This window comes from Tupaia chinensis, unplaced genomic scaffold (assembly GCF_000334495.1).
Source record: "Tupaia chinensis unplaced genomic scaffold, TupChi_1.0 Scaffold000684_1, whole genome shotgun sequence".
Classification (NCBI taxonomy): domain Eukaryota; kingdom Metazoa; phylum Chordata; class Mammalia; order Scandentia; family Tupaiidae; genus Tupaia; species Tupaia belangeri.
In genome coordinates, this window is record NW_006160207.1 from 240,281 (window position 1) to 261,024 (window position 20,744).

Genomic DNA, 20,744 nt, shown 5'->3' on the forward strand with positions numbered 1-20,744 from the left:
CTGGGCCCTGGGGCCAAGGGGTTGGTTGGAGGAGACCATGTGGTTTCAAAGCTGCACCAGGGCTCGGTTACTGGAGCGGAAGGGGTCACCCACCAGTGCTGAAGCTCCAGTGTGCTGAGTAAATATTTGCTGAGGCAGAGCTAGTCCAGGCTGCCACCTTCTCTTGTTCCTGAGTATATGTGACACCCCAGGGTCTTCCAAGGCAGGGAAAGAACTAGAATGGGCAGCAAAACACTCAGTCTCAGGTAATGAGCCTACACTAGCAAGAGCCTCAGAGAGGGGCCTCCTACCTTATCTCTTCACAGGGCCTCTCCTGCATCGAAGTAGGTAGGGGGCAGAACCAGTGCACCTGGTGATGTCACAAATGACTGACAACTTGCTGAGAGTGTGGTAAGAGCCCAGACCCCAGAGCTCATAATTCTATCCTGACGAATCAGGGCTGGCTTCTCAGGGGCCATCTGAGCTGCTTCTGGAACAGATGGAAGCCATTTGACAGGGGCCAGCAGGGAAGAGGGGCAGGTACACAGATTTGACCCCCCCGAAGGTCAGTTATTTTCCCCATAAGCAATCTCTGCTGGGGCTCTCCCTTTCCTCTGTATCCCACGAGAGGTGGCCTTGAAAATCTGTGGGCAAATTATGGGGGTCGCACAGCCCCAGAATTCTTCCCTGAGCTCCTGGGAGGGTAAAAGGTTGTATTGAGAGTGATGGTCTGTCTTCCCATTGGACAAAAGAGAGATGCTCCAACCATTGCTCCAAAAACCATGAGGGAAAACTTTGTGATGAAGGAAGCCAGCAGTTAGAAGCCTGATCCAAATGGAGTGTGACACACTGAGGTCAGGTAGAAGCCAGGAGCAGAATATCCTCTCCTCCATGTGGTCTGCCCCAAGTTTAGAAAGTGATGTAGATGACATGGCTGATGGGAAGGCTGTTAAGACTAAAATGAAAAGCCCTTGTGAAAGCCAGACCGTGAGACCCATGGAGGACAATGTATCCACCCCCTCAGAGAGGAAAACAGGGCTTACCAGCCTCCAGCTCGCAGTCGGTGAGAGTCCCAGCCCTGCGGGGAGGCCACCAAGGCTTTTCACACCACAGCCTTTGAAGGTCTGTGCTGGGGCTTGAGGCATGGGCCCTGCTGGTGACGCACCAAATGGAGGAGGAGGTGACTGTGGTTGACCAGGGGCTACTTTGGAACCCAGAATCTACTGAGATGCAGGCACAGACCTTGGTTTCTCTGGGGCTAGTGTGAGGGGGCGAAATGCACCCAGTACAGGCCAGCCTCATCCTCAGTGTGACTTCTCAAGGTCTGAAGCCATCTTTATGTGAGAAATGCACTTTGTGGAGAAGGCAACTTGGATCCGGAAAGACCATCAGTCTGGGAGACCAGAGACCTGGCCCTAGGCCTGGCTCTGCTCCTTGCTGACCTTACAGACCTGAGTTTATCAAGTGACCTCTGTAGAACCTCAGTTTCCTGATCTGCGATATGGGCAGGTAATCAGGATATCCGTGTGCATCTCACAGTGACATGCTTTGTAGACAGGTGGGAGGTGGTGATGAGGACTGAGCGACTGGGGAATGTCATGTAAATTCAGCAGGGACAGATTAAGAAATGCGCCCTGTGTATCCACGGGTCAGATGCCTCCATCCTTAGCCCTGTGGAAATTAGCCCAGGACGGGCTCCAGTCTTGTTGCCAAGGGGTCAGGCACAGGACCTGATCCTGCTCATCCCCAGAACAGTCTTCCTCAGGCTTCACAGCCTCGCAAAATAGAGCAATTCCACAGTTGCCTCACACAGAACAAGCAGTTTTTATTGTTGTTGTTTTGCTACTATAGCAAATAAGTTTAATAAGATATACCAACAAATCACATTATAGAGCTTTAAACATCTATCATACAAGCAAAAGATATTAAAAGTTAAGCTAAAGTGCAGTCCCACCAGTGCGTTATAGTTAGCACTTGGCCTCACCCTGATCCTATGGGTGGCTATGTATGTGAGTCGACTCTCTGAGCCCTGGCCACAGGGGGAAGTCACTATCGCCTTGAGAAAGAGGTCTGTTCTGGAGTCCTGTAGTCTTTCTCTAGAGGGGCCAGGATCATGCTGGCTCTCCTGGTCAGCCTCAAGCCATGGACTTGCAAATGTCATGTGAGGATTGAAGAATGGAGACAGAGAGCATAGAGGAGGCAGGAAAGAGGCAACCAAATGGTCTCAGTGTGACCCAACAGCTGGGACCCAGAATGAATGAAGGCCCTGGGTGTGTCCTAACATGGGACTCTCTTTGTTAATGATAGATGATGGTTCCTGACTTCCGGTCACTTCCCCACTAATTTACACCTCTTCTGAACGCATGGTCTGGATTACGACCATGGGTGGTTCCTTGGGTCCCTCATACTCAGGCTCCCCAAACTGGAGCTCATCTCCCTCTCCAGGGACTGTAAAGACTTAACACCCTCCCAGCTCAATAGCTGAGTCCTTCTTGCCTTCACCTCTTAAATCTCATTCTTTGCCAGATGATCCTCCTGTGGTAATCTCTATCCTGTCACCTCCACCCTCTACCGCTGGGCTGATTTAGCTCCTCATCTCTTGCCTGGAGTACTACAGTGTCTCTTGTCCAGCCCTGTGGCCTGTCTCCCAATAGGCCTGCTACCCTGATTAGTCCCCCTAAAGCATCCTTTGATCCTGCCTCACTCCTCTTCAGGGAGCTTTGGTGATTTTTTCCGTTGTCCACAAAATTCATTCCAGATGCCTCCTCCTGGAAAGTAGCACCATCTACAGCCTTGATACCTAGAGTGTGGTCTTCAGACCAGTGGCATCAGCATCAGCCTAGACCTTAAAACAAATGCAGACTCTCGGAGCCCTCAGACCTGCAGGATCAAAACCTACGTTTAACAGGACTGCCAAATGAATCACATGCACATTCAAATTTGACACGCTCTGCTTTTTGGTCTGATGGTCTGAGTCCTCTTTTTTTTTTTTTTTTTAATATTTATTACTTACATTTAATCACCATTCAACTTTACAGTGCACAAAACATGTGGAGTTTTTTTCCCAGAAAAAATACAGTGCATATCAGTCAAGACAAAGACATTATCCTGTACATTATCATCAGCAAATAACTTTTTGTTTTTGTGTCAATTGAAAATGTTGTTTTGGGGCTTATTGTTGTTGTTTTCCAGTTCCCCTCCCTCGCCCTAGGTCTGAGTTTTTTTTAATAGGAGAGGACTTCAAAAAGTTTATGTGAAAAGGAATTACAATACAAGTTTATTGTGCCATAAAATATTTGAATTGCATACATAGTTTTGTTTTTTGTTTTGTTTTGTTTTTGTTTTTTGGGGGGTTTTTTGAAGAGGTTTTTGCTATAGGGTGCTAGCACTCGCCAGACAGACAGAGAGAGACAGAAAGTGAGAAATCACCCCCCAGAGGGGATGGCCACACCACAATCCCTTCTCCTCCATTCTCCTCTCGGAATCCTGGGTACACACACACACATGCGCAGCGTGAGTTTAAGCCACCGAGTCTGGGTCTCGAACCATGGTCGACTATGTGGGAGTTCAGCGACATAGCCATTACACTAACTGCTGGTCCCCATGCATAGTTTTTTCATGATACATATTTTCTATAAATGTTTTAAAGACCCTTTGCAGATGGCTTTTAAAAATGTACTGAAAATTCTGAATTCCCAGCTGTTTCTGGTTTCTCTCCCCAGAGGTGGCCACCTGTATTACTATTTCTGCTTTTAGTTTTTCTGTGGTTATTTCTATTCTCTAGGTAATGCTCAAGGCTATTTCAGGAGTTTTCTTTCTTCTTTTTTTTTTTTTTTTTTTAGAGGTTTTTGCTATAGGGACTGCGCTCGCTGGAAAGACAGAGAGACAGAGAGACAGAAAGCGAGAAGTCACCCCCCCAGGAGGGATGTCCACACTGCAATCCCTTCTCCTCCATTCTCCTCTCAGGATCTTGGGCACACATGCACATGCGCACAGCATGAGTTTAAGCCACGAGGTCGGGGACTCAACCCGCCGTCAACTACATGGGAGTCCAGCGACATAGCCATTACACTAACTGCTGGTCCCCAGGAGTTTTCTTTCTTCTTATTTTTTTATTTGCCAGAGGGCACATGCACTTACCAGAGGGCACATGCATTTGCAAGAGAGAGACCTAGGGAATGGGAGGGAGAAAAGCACCTTCCCAATGGGACGCGGTCATACCTTAATCTCTTCTCCCCACGTTTTCATCCTGTCAAGATTGGGGGCACATATGCACACACATGCACTCAGTGCCAGGGCCAGCATTCAAACCGTCTGGTTAGTCATGTGGCGTCCAAATTCCTTAAACACTAAGCCCCAGAGCTGACCCCGGAATTTTCAAACTGAGAAATTACCTAATGATTTTCTGCTGCTCTAGAGGGAATTAACACATTGCTGAAACTCCTTCTCATTTTGAGGCCAGATGGTGGTGCATTGGTATTTTAAAAAACATGAAGCTCTGGGAGGAAATTCCACATGGAATGTTTCACTGTTCAAGTCCAGGGACCTCCCTGAGTATACAGGGAACACACTTGCCTATGATCCAAGGCCGGCTGAAGCTGGGGCACGATTGAGGTTTCAAGACACTGTTGGGGTGCTGTCTCTCTCTCTCTCCTGTGCCTGTGCTCTATAACAAAATAAATAAATTCACTTTAAAAAAAAAAAAGAAAACAAAGACTCAGGGACTAGTCTCAGGTCTACTTTAAGGAGGCACATTAAGGAGGGACATCTGCAGACCCTGGAGTGTAGGGTGGGGTGGGGCAGATCTTACCAAGGCCCCTCACTGCCCCGTGTCTTCATGATCTAGGCATCCCTCAGGCCGTGGGCTTCTCCGGATCTTCTCATAGACAGTGTGGAGTCCCGGAGTCTTCTTGGGACTCTGTGCAGGTGAGCTTCCCTTCTCCACGGTGTTCTACAATTCAAGTGGGGTTGAGGAGTGGTGTTGGTCAACATCTAAGATTACATACAATCAAGATGGCCCCTTCTTGTTTCTCCGTGTGCTTCTTGTCCTCAACCAGGTAGTTCTGGCTTTCAACCCTAACAGCTCCCCAAAACATAGCTTCAGCACAGAACCTCAGTCTTTGCACTTGCCCTGTCCTCTGCCCAGGGCACTACCCACCTCCCTACAGCACCCAAGACCTCGCATTGCTCACTCTCTCATCTCCTGCAAGGTCTCTCTCTTCTCCATGTCATTCTTCCTGACAGCTTAGTTAAGAATCACCCCTCCCATCATGTTCTCTATCTCCTTCCCCCACCTTGATTGCACCTTAGCACTTATCATCATCTAACACTTCATCTGCTTATATTTTTAATGTATCATTCTCCCCTAACCCACTCCTGCCCTCACCAGAATGGATATTCTACAAGGGCAAGGATTTCAAATGCTTTCCTTGCTTCTGTATCCCAGATTAGAACAATTTTGGGAACACTGTAGGCACTCTGTAAATAGATATTGGGCAAATTTGTTAATCACCTTGACTGCTCTCAGTGCAAAAGTGTTATGAAAAAAATTACAAAGCACCAGGTAAATGTAAAGTATTACTATTATTATTATTGTAATTCACATTTTCTAAAAGAGGAAACTAAGGTCCAAAGAGGTACAGTAGTTTTTCCAAGGTTGAACAAGAAGACTGCGTCAAAGCTGGGCCTTGTACCCATCTCTCCTGACTCTGCTCCTTCGTGTTACCCCCATCATCTTCTGTGTTTGTCCCCTGTGTTTTAGGAGAGTATTCATTTTGTCCAGCAGGTAAGGGACTGAGATGACAGAAAACTTCAGGACAGAGTTGAGTGTCTGGGTTGGATGTCATCTGATTTGTTTCTCTATCCCAATACCACATATTGTTCCCCTCTCATGCTTCTCTGGCTCTGGGTATGTGATTTGGGTCCCAAGGAGCTATTCCTGGAGTCCCCTGAGGCCCAGGTCAGATGAGGACATAATTCAGAGGGATTGTGATGGGAAGCCACAAGGTGATGGACACTGAGGCATCTTGAGACAGTGGACAAAACACTGGATTCAGAGCAAGATGACCCTGTCTGCCTTGTGCCTGTCATGGCTCTCTGGAATAGTCCGTGTTTCTTCAGGGTCCCACTGTCGCCAATCATGGGTGGCTGGAGCCAGATGAGGGGCCTTCCAAGTTCCTGACGTTCTGTGCCTCAATGATCTACAGTTACCTACCCCTGCCACGAGAAGACAAAGGACGAGAGAAGAGAGGACCTGGCCACTGGCTACTCCTAGAAGTCCAGGCAGCAGCTCTGCGTGCCCTCCCTCTACTTACTCTTTAGCCCAGTGGTTCTCAAAGTACGAGGCCAAGAATACCAAGCATCTGCATCACCTGGGAAGGGGGTAGTAGTGGAAATTTCTAGGTCTACCTAGAACCCATCAAATCAGAAACTCTGTGAGTGGGCCCAGCACACTTGGTTTTACCCAATTCTCCAGCTGATTTTCATGAGCATTGCATCATTTGGAGCAATGAAGACCCTACACAAAGGGGTGCCATTAATGGCAGGATCTCAGAATGGTAGGAGGGAGAGAGATAGGATGGAAAGAGGAGAATGTGGGGCTCACCTGATGCACCTCAGACCTTTGGGTCTGCTCTGCCACTATGTATGCCCTGATGGGCCCTACGTTGACTTCCTTTGGGTCTTTCACAGATACCAGGGTTTCACCAGACACCTGTCATTTTTGCTCTTGCCTCTCATGTGATCTGAGTCTCAGACAGCGGGCCCCTCCAGGATTCTTGTCCAACTTCTGCCACTGTCAAGTGTGCCCTTGGAACAGTGGACCCTCACTGAGCCTCAATCACTCCTCCTGGGTGGCAGTGAGATCTATTGAGGTTGTAGATGTGGGAATGTGTCCGAGAGGCATTTCCTTTAGTACCTGATTTCACAGCATACTGTGGCACTCACAAAAGGAAACGCATTGTTGAAGGCAATGATTGGTCCCAGAGCTTGGCAGTGAGTAGAGCATCCCGGACTTCTCAAGCTTCTGGTCTCAGATCATGTGAGTTGCCCTGATTTGATTCCCTTAGACCCACCTGAGGGTGTCCCAGGAGGCTGATCTCTGCGTAGGCAATGTCGTGGCTATTGACTCCACCAGTCTGCACAGTCTGCAGGTCAGTGTAGTCCTCTGTGGGAAGGGCCTGAGGAGCAGCTTCTGAGCCCACTGCTGCTGGCTGAAGGGTGGCCTCACCTGTAACAGCAGACATCAGTGAGAGTATGTGGAATTGAGGTTACCACCTGCAGATCTTGCACAAGGGCAGCCATTGCTCCCTGGGCTGTAGACAGATCTCATGCCCCTGCTTGTTCGTACCTCCCACCACCCTTTCTAGTCATTCACACCTCCTACCCTCAGCATTGCTCCATACCACCCTTCTGCCAAGGACAATCACAGAACAGGTCAACAAGCCTCTATCTGCCCCTTACCCTCCACTCTGCCCTCTCCCCCTGGAACTTCCTCCATCCACTGCCCCTCCCCCTCTAGTCTCACCACTACCCACCTCTCTTTATCTTCTTTGTCTTCCAGATCCACAGTCCAACCCCCAGGGTCATCAGAACTAGGACAAGGATGATGACTCTAGGCCATTTACTCTGATGAGAATCTGAGATCAAAGAGAACATAGTAACATACCAGGCATATTTCCCAAATCCCCACATGATGGAGAATGGAGAAGAAATTGCAATGTGACCATACCCCATGGGGTCCTTCCCCTTCTCTCTCTGTCCCTCTCTAGTGAGTTCATGTGCCCTCTGGCAATTTTTTTTTTTTTTTAAAGAGAGAGGACATGGTAACAGCTCTGCCTCAGTGGGGACTAGTGGGTAGGGGGCAAGTGGGACCACCCTGGCACAGGGCCTGTCACCCAAGTGTGTAACCTCACTGCAACTCAGACCAACTCCTCCTTTCCAGTCTCTCTGAACACTTCCAACTGCCACTTTAACATTTCCTCTGCCAGGCTTTCAGCCCCGTTTCTGCACAGGAACCTCATGTGCTCCCACTGACTGGCAGAGCACTGTTCATCTTCTCAATCTGCTTCTCTTCTTACCTCTCAGACCCTCAGAAGGGAATTATCTTCCAAGAGGGAGAGGGAATGGAATGATATGAGGTCTTTAGATCTTATAGCTTATTGCTCTGTGTCTGAGATGTCTTTCTTCTATTGCCACAAGAAAACTATTCACCCTTCAAGATCCAAACCAGGGTTCCCTTCCCTGTAATGCCCTCCCAACTCCTAAAACAATTACTCAGTTTCTTTATTTTTATTTTTTTTCTTGAACCACACTTTGTATTTGCTTCAACTTCAGCATTTAATATCTGGCTTTGTATTTAGAAATGTACTCCTCCTATTCTAATTATTTATTGTCTAACAGTTATTGACATATTATGTGTCATATACTGTGCTAATAGCTTTAGATAGATTTTCTCTCCTAACGCACATGACAACTCTATTATGGTTTAAATAATGGCTGTCCCCCAGAGTTTTATGTTTTAAAGTTGGTGTTGGGAGATGCTAAGGCCTAGTGATTGGTGATTAATCGTGGTGATTGGATCACAGTGACTGCATCATGGAGGCAGCTCTCATGACTCCATTAATGATATCCTCTGAGCCCCAGTGACCTCTAGTTCCTGTGTGAAGAGGCTAGCTCTCATGAGTGATGGACATTTAAAAGCAGAGAGCTGTCATCAGCTTGCTCTCTCTCTCTCTCCATGCTCCCGCCATCATGCCTGCTTCTGTCACCCATGCTACAGGCCAACCCAGTGTCAGTTAATGCTGTTAGACGTTCTAGCCACCAGAATTGTAAGTCAGTAAACCTTTGTTTCTCCATAAATCACACAGTTTTGGATATTTCTGATAGCAACCCAATAGAAAATGAAGGCAAACTCTATGAGATAAGCGAATTCTTGCCCATCTTACAGAGAAAAAGGCTCAAAGACTAACAGGAAGTATCTTGTCCACAGTCTCACACCAATACGTGGTGATTCCCTCACTGCGCTAGAAGTTCTTGAGGCAGAGGCTTGTCTTATTTTCCACTCTGCCAACCACCTAATTCACAGTAGGAACCCGGCACAAGTTGTTATTTTTGTTTTGTTTTATATTTTTTTTTTGTAGAGGTTTTTGCTATAGGGTGCGTGTGCTCAACAGAAAGACAGAGAGAGACAGAGCGACAGAAAATGAGAAATCACCCCCCAGGGGTGATGGCCACGCCGCAATCCCTTCTCCTCCATTCTCCTCTCGGAATCTTGGGCATGCACTCACACGCGCCCGGCGTGAATTTAAGCCACCAGGTACAGAACTTGAACCGCGGTTGACTACATGGGAGTTCAGCGACATAGCCATTACGCTAACTGCTGGTCCCAGCAAGTTTTTAGGCTGAATTCTGAGTGGAGGAATGAGTAAAAACATGAGGAAGAGACTGTTGAGATGTGAATAAACAGAACTCAGGAGGACAAAGCTGGGACAGGCAACTGAACTAATGATTCCACCTCCTTTTATCCATCAATTGGTCCTGCTGGGATTTGATATTTTATGAGACCAAAGGGCTTTAGAATATGGCTTCTGTGCAAGAGATCCCACCCTGTTACCAATGCAGTATAGCCTTTGACATAGTCTAGGTAACCCTTCTGCTGACAGGGAAGGTGTAATTGACAGTAGTGACCACAGGAACTCACATGCTCAGAGGAGGCTGACAGAGGCTTACATACTCAGGGGTGGTAGCCATACTCGGAAAGGGAATGTCTAGCAAGAAAACAAACAAAAAGAAAACAGGCATCTATTGATCTAAATGAGCCACGCATGTCTGGCGCACAGAGGTTTTTGCCATAGGGTGCGTGTGCTCAACAGAAAGACAGAGAGAGACAGAGAGACAGAAAATGAGAAATCACCCCTCAGGGGTGATGGCCACGCCGCAATCCCTTCTCCTCCATTCTCCTCTCAGAATCTTGGGCACGCACTCACACGCGCCCGGCGTGAATTTAAGCCACCAGGTACAGAACTTGAACCGCGGTTGACTACATGGGAGTTCAGCGACATAGCCATTACGCTAACTGCTGGTCCCAGCAAGTTTTTAGGCTGAATTCTGAGTGGAGGAATGAGTAAAAACATGAGGAAGAGACTGTTGAGATGTGAATAAACAGAACTCAGGAGGACAAAGCTGGGACAGGCAACTGAACTAATGATTCCACCTCCTTTTATCCATCAATTGGTCCTGCTGGGATTTGATATTTTATGAGACCAAAGGGCTTTAGAATATGGCTTCTGTGCAAGAGATCCCACCCTGTTACCAATGCAGTATAGCCTTTGACATAGTCTAGGTAACCCTTCTGCTGACAGGGAAGGTGTAATTGACAGTAGTGACCACAGGAACTCACATGCTCAGAGGAGGCTGACAGAGGCTTACATACTCAGGGGTGGTAGCCATACTCGGAAAGGGAATGTCTAGCAAGAAAACAAACAAAAAGAAAACAGGCATCTATTGATCTAAATGAGCCACGCATGTCTGGCGCACCCAGGAAGGGAGCCTGAGGCTGGAGGACGCAAGCATTTCCCAATTAGGAGTGTGCCCTGAGGGTTCATCAGTCCTCATTAGTCCTCACCTCTCCTTCTTGGATTCTGAGCACTAATTCAACCTCCCAGGCTCCTTGATGCTGGGAACAGGAGTGCCCATGTGCCAGTCCCACATTCACATTCTGGGCAATTCAGCACTCTCCATTAGCCCAACTTCTGAACTTGAGGGCTTGAAGGTTGTAATAAGGTGGGGACCATTCAGTTGCACCAGATGGACAGCTTTACAATGGTCCTCGGTTCCATCACTTTCCTGAGTTACACTAGTCTTGCACACCCCAGCCCCAACCCTGGCCCAGTTCCCTGCCATCCCATTTTCTTCACCCTTCCTAGTAGACTACACTCACCCCTCAATAGACAGATGGTCTCCAGGTCTAAGGTTGTATTCTTCTGATCCACAGGGTTGCTAGCCAGACAGGTGAGGTAGCCATTCAGCTGGCTCATGGGCAGGTTTAAGCTTAGACTCCCAGAGTCGAGGGCTGGCACCAGTGCCTCTCTCTGGCTCAGCTCCATGGAGAGACCCTTGCTCAGCCAGGTCACAGTCGAGTTGTCTGTGGCCCCTGGAGTCTCACACTCCAGACTGACATTGCACCAGCCTGACGTGACGGATGACGAATGAATCATAATTTCAGGCTGGGTAATGGGCTCTTGAGTAAGAGAGGAAAAAAAGAAATGAATCTTCAAGATTAGAGGCCCGCTTGAGCATATCAACCACTCACTTCTTTGTGATGCAGCAATGGGTACCCATTTTCTAAATGGGCCTGAGGGAAGAACCTACTGCCCCTGGCCTATAGTTCTGACTTGAATCCCAGGGTCAGACGGCAAGGCCCTTCTTTCTCAGAGAGGGAACCTGGAGCACCTCGCGGTCTAGCCACACTGAAGAGCAGGGTAAGGATTATTTCTAGGACTCATCCCAGAATGCGCTGGCCCTTTGCCACTCCCTCATGACTTCTCAGTTCCTTTAGATCTTTTTTTTTTTTTTTTGAGAGAGAGGTTTTTTTTTGCTATAGGGCACATGCATTCGCCAGAAAGACAAAGAGAGACAGAGAGACATAAAGCAAACCCTCCCCCACCCCGGGGTGGGGGGAATAGCCACACCACAATCCCTTCTCTTCCACTCTCCTCTAGGGATCTTGGGCTCGCAAGCACACACACCCAGCATGAGTTTAAGCCACCGGGTCCAGGACTCAAACTGCAGTAGACTACATGGGAGTCCAGCGACATAGCCATTACACTAACATTTTTGATGACTTCTGATGAAATAGATTTGAACCTAGAATTTATATTCTTCCCATCTAGCAATAAGGTGGAAGGGCAGAACAAAGACACTTTAGGACATGGAAATGCTTAGGAAGTTAACTACCTCTCTAAAACAGACTCAATGGGGAAAAAAAAAAAAAAGAATTCAAGAACAAGAAAAAGGGGCCAGCAGGAGGTGAAGTGGTTAAGGTGCTGAATACCACATGACTGACTGTGGTTTAGGTCCCAGACTTAGCAGCTTGAAAATCATGCCAGATGCGGATGCATACATGTGCAAAATCCCAAGAGGAGAATGAAGAAGAAGGAATTGCAGCATGGTCATCCTCTAGGGGATGATTTCTTACTTTCCCTCTCTGTGTCTCTCTCTCTGGTGAGCTCATGCACATTATTGCAAGAATCTAAAAAAAAAAGATCAGGAAGAAACAAGATACAGGAGCAATCAAAGAAACCAGTAAAATTTATGGTTAAATCTAGATATTAAATACTCATTAATTATATAATGATTATTAAATAATCATTATATATGATTACCATTACAGAGACAGAGAGATAACACTATGGAAAGGTCAAGAATGCAATGGAAAAATATATTCTTTGTTTAGAGGAAGTTAAACAGATTATTTTAAATGATAAAATAAAATATTAAGTTTAATAACTAGTGGGATAAAAGTATATGTTGTATAACTTTCCAAACTACTAGAGAGGCTGGATAAAAGAAAACTCTATTAGTAAACCAAAAGACAAAAAAAAAAAGAAAAAAAAAGAAAATACGGAAAACAGAAAACATTAAATAAGGTGTCAGGAGAAGCTTCAGACATGACAGAAACTGAAATACATTTGAATGCATTACATATCCCTATTAAAAGATAAAACTCTCAGGTTGGGACCAGCAGTTAGCGTAATGGCTATGTCGCTGGACTCCCATGTAGTCGACCGCAGTTCGAGTCCCAGACCCGGTGGCTTAAACTCATGCCAGGCACATGTATGTGCATGCCCATGATTCTGAGAGGAGAATGGAGGAGAAGGGATTGCGACGTAGCCATCCCCCTCTGGGAAGGGTGATTCCTCACTCTCTGTCTCTCTGGAGAGCCCACATGCCCTATAACAAAAACCTCTTCAAAACAAACAAACAAAAAACCTCTCAGGTTAAGTAAGTCTGGTATGTGTTATTTATATTATCTAATAACACAGGAAGATTAAAAAGAAAGCAGTGGACAAAAATAGACTAGGAAAATGTCAATAAAATTATTGCAACTATGGCAACAATCACTAGAGAACAAATAAAATTTAAGAGTGGTGGGCCTACAGTTGGCATAATGGTTGAGGAGCTGGATTCCCACATGGCTGACCATGGTTCATAATCCCAGACCTGGCATCTTGAAAATCAAACAAATAAAAAAATTTTTTAATGTTTTTTAATAAAAACCGAGCCAAAGAGAGATACTTTAGATTAATATGTACCTAACATTTACCTAACAACATGGTTTAGAAATAAATTTTAAAAAGCAAAACAAAACAATAACAAAAAACTGGGAATTCAAGAACAAATTCTCAAGTCCACTATTACTAAGGTGGGCCGTTTCACTGTGGTGGACACACCTAAACAGCCTTCTTCTCCATTCTCCTCTTGGGATTTTGCACATGTATGCATCTGCACCTGGCATGATTTTCAAGCTGCTAGGTATAGGACCTGAGCCACAGTCAGTCATGTGGTATCCAGTACCTTAACCACCTCGCCACCTGTTGCCCCTTTTCCCTGTTCTTGAATTCATTTTTTTCCCCCTGCACATTCTTGAGTCTCTTTTAGAGAAGGGAAGATAAACTGCATGGGCAAAAGCAGACGTTATGGCTGGTGGCCCTCTAACAGGAAGCTCCCTCCATACTCATCCCAGTCTTCAGCCTGTGCTCGCCTTCATCTACTGTGGGTTCCAGGAAGCTAAATCCTCAGTTTCTCAGTCTTCCTTTAAGTTGCAGTTCTGACCAGTTCCCCAGATTCCTGGGAATCTGCTAGGTGGGAAGAAATGTCTTCACTCCCAAGAAGAAAAGTATTAAAACAAGACTTTCCCCCTGATCCTTTTCTCTTTTGCTGCCTTTCCTGTGTGTCCAATATCCCAGGAGGAGAATGGAGAAGGGATTGTGGTGTGCCCATTTCTCCTGGTGGGTGATTTCTCATTTTCCTTCTCACTCTCTCTGTCTGTCTCTCTCTGGAAAACACACATGCCCTAAGGCAAAACCTCTAAAAAAAAAGTTGTAAACTTTTAAAAATAAGCATTGTGTTGAATTTGACCCATGGCCATGATTTGCCAACCACTGATCTCAGTAGTTATTAAAAATATAGATATTTGGGCCCTTCCCAAGACTTACTGAATATGTGTATGGAGAAAATAATATTTTTAAGTAGTTTCTTTTTTTTTTTTTTTTGGGGAGATTTTTGCTATAGGGCGGGTGGCCACGCTGCAATCCCTTCTCCATTCTTCTCTCAGGATCTTAGGCATGCACACACATGTGCCCGGCATGAGTTTAAGCCACCAGGTCCACGACTTGAACCTCAGTCGACTACATAGGAGTCCAGCGACATAGCCATTACACCAAGTGCTGGTCCCATTTCTTTAAAGGACCTTATTTAACTAATAGGTAATAATATCAATACAAAGCCAAATGGAATGTTTATTACAAAGTGTTCTAAAGCACCAGTAGGTGCTTAGAAAGCTTATGCTCTTGGGAATTTTAAGTATTCTCTCAGAAATTGGCTGATTTAAATTCTTATTGTGTGCTCTTTTCAGTAAAAGAACTATTAGCCAGGCTTGAATAAGAAGCCTAGAGAAAATAGCTGTTTCTGTAGATTTAAGCTTTGGTTTTTGGGGACCAGCAGGTGGCGTATTGGTTAAGGCACTGGACTCCCATATGGCCAACAGAGGTTCGAGTGCCAGACTCAGATTTGAGCCTCACACTGGGCATGGGTGCATATGTGCATAAAATCCCAAGTGGAGACTGGAGGAAAAGATTTTGTGGCATGACCATCCCCCCTGGGGGTTGATTTTTCATTTTCTATCTCTCTTTCTCTGTCTCTCCAGTGAGCACCCATGCCCTATAGCAAAAATCTCTCTTAGAAAAATTACTTATTAAAAAGTACTTAACAAGAACTACTTGCTGAATGCTTACTGGGCACTGTCTGAGACACCCTGGTGGGTGCCAAAGAGGGCAGGACACGAACCCTGCTCTGAAGTGCAGAGTAGACCACACACAAGTAACTCCAGTGCAAGGCAGAGGAAAACAAGATCCATAAAATACTTAGAAAAAAAAAAGAATTTTAAGACTTTGTAAAGGAAAGGCTGATTTGATAGGGATCAGAAAAGTATTAATTTAGGACATGGAAGTTCTGAAAGCCAAGCAGTAGGGAGAAAGAGAAGCTATATACAAGGAATATATCCTTTGTGGAGGGCAATTTGGAAGAAGAAGCAGTAAGGAAGAAATAGAACCTATCTACAAGGAATATGCCCTCTATGGAGGGCAATTTGGAAGAGGAAGAGACCAGAAGTAGGGAGACTGCTGTGGTAATCCAAGCAAAGGTGATGGGAGACTCCAGAGGCAGAGAGGAGGAGCAGGGTGGTAGGAGGACACTCTGACTCAGCTCACTCTTCTCCCTTTTATCTCACTGTCTCCACTGCACAGGCTGCCCGAGGCTCTCTGCTTCGTGGGGGAGGATGCTGACCTCTTCACTGGCCTGGGAGATCCAGAGGATAGTAGCTGGGTCACCATCTGCATCTTCTTGTGTCTAGGACCAAGTTTTATCCAGAGAACTCCCCACTGGACTTCAGGGCAATTTGCCTAAAACCATTTTACCTAACAACCAGTCCTATCAGTCAATCTCCTTAGTGTTTTTTTCCTCATTTTTCTTGATGTCCAGTCTTATTACTGTGTTTTTGCCAACTCTTTTGTATCATTTAAGGTTTTTTTTAAATCGGTGTTTGAACAACCGATAAAGAACAGTTTTAGGGACCAGGAGGTGATGTAATGTTTATTTCACTGAACTCTCATGTAGTTGACCACAGTTGGAGTCCCAGACCAAGCGACTTAAAACTTACAACAGGTTAATGTGCATGTGTGCACAAAATCCTGAGAGGAAAATGGAATAGAAAGGATTGCAGCATGGTCATCACCGGGGAGTGATTTCTCACTATCTGTCTCTCTCTCTCTCCACAAACACATGTGCACTGTAGCAAAAAAAAAAAAAAAAATCTCTCTTAAAAAAAAAAAAAGAAAAAAAAGAACAGTTCTAATATAATTTTATATTTCTAATAATAATTTGAAGTATTTTATGTTGGAAGAAATTGTTAACCCATAGAGTGGCTTTTATGTGTTTTTTATACTTTTTATACCTGTTTCACGTGCTTTATATCTTTTCAGAAATGTTAGCTAGTTTTTATTAAAATGTAACTTTTAAAATTTAGGATTTTTTAAATTTTTAGGGCAGCAGAAGAAATGCAAAAACTCCTTATAAAAAGAGGTAGTATGGGGCCAGCAGGTGGTATGGAGGTTAAGGTCATTGATCCCACCTAGCCAGCTGTGCAGTTTGCCCAAGACCTGGCTATTTGAAAATCATTCTAAGTTATGTGCACACATGCTTAAAATCCCGAGAGGAGAATGAAAGTGAAGGGACTCCAGCGTAGCCATCTCCCCTGAGGGGTGATTTATCACTTTCCCTCTCTATGTGTCTCTCTGGCTCTGGCAAATGCATTCACCTTACAGCAAAAACTAAAAAAAGAAAAGAGAGAGAGAGAAGTAGTGGGGATTGTTACCCAAGTTTAGGCCACCTTACATTAGGCAAAGTCATTGTTGGGATGCCTGGCTGGGGCATGGTTCCACACCTTACCATATACACAGAGTCTAAAGGTCTGTTCCTGAGAGTCTCCTGAGTGGAATTTGATTGTTGCTGCATACAGCCCACTCATTTCCACAGTGAGGTTCCTGATGCTCAAGAAAGCTGTTTCTGTCAGGTTGAATCGATGCTTATATTTGTCTTCAAGGTTATACCAATCAGGTTTGGGGGTGCTGGGCTTCCAGGTCACCAGAAACTGCTTTTTCTTGCCAGAAAGCTTATTCCACTCAATCTCTCGGATGAGAGGGTCCAAGGAGGAGTTGAATTCCAGCTGGACAGATTCCTGCACGATCTTGTTCACTGTGCAGGAAGAGATGGAATCTTCGACAGTCAGTAAACCTGGTAAAGAAAGAGCTGAGATTCGAGGAGGAAAGGAGTGGAGCAGACATTATGTCGTAGGTGAGAGGTCTTCAAAAACATTGTGGAAAAATGGGGTTAAAGTTGGAGTACATTTGGGTGAAAAAAAAAAAAAAAACTTTGGAATCCATGCATAGTTTTCCATAATATGTATTCTCTCTTAACTTTTTTTTTTTAAGGTTTTGTCATAGGGCACGTGTGCTTGCTAGAGAGAGACAAAGAAAGATAGAAAGAGGAAAGGTAAGAAATCACCCTGCCCCTGCCCCTAGGGGATATGGCCATGCTGCAATCCCTTTTCTTCCATTCTCCTCTTGGGATTTTGGACACACACACACACACACATATATACCCCACATAACTTTAAGGACACTAGGTTCAGGACTCAAACCATGAGTGGCCATGTGGGAATCCAGAATCTTAATCATTACATGACCTGATGGTTCCTTTCCATGAACTTTTGAAGACCCTTCATATCATATAAAAGTGATGTTTCCAAGAAGAGAATTATCTCCATTTTTACAGACAGGAAAGCAAAGTTGCACATGATTATGCATGGGTCTTGTCTCAAACCTGGTAGCTGGGATTTAAGCACATATATGTTACCCTCCCAGATGCCTGTTCTTGGTGCTTGCACCCAACTTGGCCCTTAGTCTAATTCCAGAGAAAAGAAACTGTTTATACTATCATTGATAAATAATAAACCAATTTTCCCATTTGTTTGTGCAGGCCAGAAGTAAATAATTTTACCTTTCCTGTTGCCAATGTTCTTTCTTTCCTCAACTGCAATGTGCCTTCTGGTCCATCACTCTGAAATTGTTAAGTCACCAAAATCCCCTAATAGTCAAATCAAATTGTCCCTGCTTGTCCTAATGATATTTGGTATGTGCCTAATTCTCTATCTCAAAACTCTACTTGGTACAAATTTTTATCCCTCTGGGCTCTCAATCTGCTTTCATTCAATAAATATTTAATTAGCCAAGCACTGCTGTAGTTGCTGGGGAACAGAGGTGACCAAGCAGACCAGGCCTCTGCTCATTTCTGTTCTAATGAGTGAGACAGCTGGAAAAGACAAGTAAAAACAAAAATGAGTTCAGATCACTGTAAATACCATGAAGAAAATTGAAAAAAATGTGACACAGATTCTTATCTGTTGCCTGGATTGAAACGTCCTTCTTTTATTTGTAGAATTTTCTACCTTATAAGTCAGAGCCCACCTCCCACTATAGAAGCTCATGGGCTAGGCTCCTCCAGTCAGATGCAACTATTCCCAAACTTCCTAACACAAGATAATGACATGAAGAGAGGAGGACCACAGACCTGAACTACTGATGCTGGCAGTCATGGAAGCAGCTACACTCAGTCACCTGAGGTAATGGGGGAACTGCTGTAAATCAGTGCCGTTGGGGTGTGAGCTATAAATCTGTGCCAGCAACGATAGAGCAGCATCTACTGGACCAGATCCCGTGGTATGCTTGGGATATTGTTCCTGGATGAGTAGCCTCAAAACTTTGTCATCTCAAAGGTCCATGGACACCTGCTCTTCTCTAATATATCAATATATAAAATTCAATTAGTCTTGATTTCTGTTGCTTGTAGCCAAGAACCCTAATTGACACTTAGGATAATGTAGTGGTGGTTTGGTCGAGTGTGCATGGTTCCTCAGAAAGAACATTACCTGAGGATCGATTAAGCTGTGTTCTGAATTATGACAAGGAGGGTTCCAGGGAGAGAAAAGAGCCTGTGCAGAGTTTCTGCTGCAGGAATAAGTTTGGTGCCTATGTAAGACAGACAGAAAAGCCATAGCAGAAGCCAAATGAGTGAAGAAGGCTTTGTAGTGAAAAGAAGTTTTGGATTTACTCTGCAACAGGAGGCCACCACATGGTATACATTAATCATCACTTCAGAATAGATACTGTGTGGAGAATGGTTTATAGGAGGGAAAAGGTGAGAAATGGGATTCCAATTAGGAGGCTCTTTCAAGAGAGAAAGAGAAGATGGTGGCAGGGAAAGAAGAGATGGGGAGGAACTGAAGAAAAAAATGTAAACAGTTGTCAGGGATTACTGATAGACTGAATGTCAGGGGGAAAAAATTGAGTATGATGAACTAGGTTTTTTTGCTTAAGAAAACTGGTAGATAGTAGTGATATTTATTGAGCTGGTAAAGCCTGAGGAAGAAGCAGGTTTGGAGTAAGAGGAGTCAAATAACAGGAATTCAGTTTTTAGATATGTTAACTCAGGCCTCCAAGAAGAGATGCTGAATAGGAAACAGGGTGAAAGTCTGGGCTCAGGAGAAAGGTCAGGGCTGGAGATGTGGCTATCAACACAATTGTGTTAGTTAACGCTAAGGGATTACCCCACGCCACCTGGGAGAGCTTATAGCTGGAGAAGAAAAGAGGGCATGCACTAACCACCAGAGGATTTGGTCCATTAAGAGAGACAGACAGAGGGAACCAGCAGTTAGCGTAATGGCTATGTCGCTGGACTCCCACGTAGTCGACCGCGGTTCGCGCCTCGGACCCGGTGGCTTAAATCTCACGCCGGGCACGTGTGCGTGCGTGCCCAAGATCCCGAGAGGAGAATGGAGGAGAAGGGATTGCGGAGTGACCATCCCCCCTGGGGGGTGATTTCTCGCTTTCTGTCTCTATGTCTCTCTCTGTCTGTCTGGTGAGCGCATGCGCCCTATAGCGAAAAAAAAACTCTCAAAAAAAAAAAAGAGAGAGAGAGACAGACAGAGACTGAACTTTGAAATATTAGGAAGAAAAGTATAATCCATCAGATGATCAGAAATCACTTCAGAGGCCCAAGAAATATGAGAAACCAAGAAAATACCTTTCCCCCAAGGGAAAAGAATAACTCCTCTTCATCCACAGATAGTACAAGGGAACTCACAGGAATATCTGATAAAGAATTTAGAATATTGATCTGGGACTTTAAAGGGAACTCCCATCCCACTCCACCCGCGAACCGGATCGAGCAGGCCAAGAGCTCCGGACACCAGGCAGACTGAGGCTGCAAGCCCGACCAACCTGGTCCTGTCATTCATCCTCTGGCCCTTTCCCACTAGCCTTTGGACTCTCTGAACTTTGGTGATTTGAATAGCGCATGGCGCACAAAGCGTGCCATGCAATTTTCTTTTTTCGATTTGTTTTTCTTTGTTCTTGAGGTGTTGCTTATTAGGTCAGTTTGAGGCTCACCAGTCCTTAGAAACAGGGAGGACTTTAGGCCATCCAGGACTAGTGGCAACAGTTAATGATAGTTGTGAGCAATAGGTAGGCCAACCATAAGAGAAATCATCAATTTTCTAATCCTGTACAACTTTAACATTCAGTTACCTTACATAAGTTAGGAAGCAACATATAGATTACCTAATGACTAGGGACAATCGCAGAGGCTCAAGAAATATGAGCAACCAACAAAAGGCCTCTTCCTCAAAGGAAATCATCAAGCCTACATCACCCACAGTCAATATAATGGACATTGTGGACATGTCTGATAAGGAATTCAGAATATTTGTAGTGACCAAACTAACTGAAATGGAAGAAAAAAGAGACAAGGAGCTCCAGGAGATGAGGAAGTCCTTTCATGACTTGAAAGAAGAAATGGATACCTTAAACAAGAACCAGATGGAACTTCTAGGGTTGAAGAATGTGATACAGGAAATCAAAACCTCCCTTGAA

General features: G+C 45.0%; 1 protein-coding gene and 1 long non-coding RNA gene across 5 annotated transcripts in view; one reads left to right on the forward strand and one right to left on the reverse strand.

The window, feature by feature from the left end:
• Positions 1-4,041: 4,041 nt before the first annotated feature.
• The window catches only part of LOC102497892 (SLAM family member 9-like), a 45,354-nt gene continuing 28,651 nt past the window's right edge, over positions 4,042-20,744 (reverse strand). The window contains exons 2-7 of one of the 3 annotated variants that reach the window (XM_006160417.3): positions 16,705-17,049; positions 10,919-11,218; positions 7,515-7,616; positions 7,053-7,207; positions 4,790-4,930; positions 4,042-4,645 (exon numbers count right to left, since the gene is read on the reverse strand). In XM_006160417.3, the coding sequence (XP_006160479.1) occupies positions 4,799-4,930; positions 7,053-7,207; positions 7,515-7,616; positions 10,919-11,218; positions 16,705-17,049 (1,034 nt within the window). In that variant the 3' untranslated portion in view covers positions 4,042-4,645; positions 4,790-4,798. Of the gene's footprint in view, positions 4,646-4,789; positions 4,931-7,052; positions 7,208-7,514; positions 7,617-10,918; positions 11,219-16,704; positions 17,065-20,744 lie in introns of all 3 variants that reach the window. The other 2 variants (XM_027776575.1, XM_027776576.1) reach the window with 2 other exon arrangements.
• The window catches only part of LOC102498294 (uncharacterized), a 36,888-nt gene continuing 33,173 nt past the window's right edge, over positions 17,030-20,744 (forward strand). For both annotated transcript variants that reach the window (XR_003551417.1, XR_003551419.1), the window contains exons 1-2: positions 17,030-17,109; positions 18,253-18,436. This is a non-coding gene — a long non-coding RNA (uncharacterized LOC102498294). The remainder of the gene's footprint in view (positions 17,110-18,252; positions 18,437-20,744) is intronic.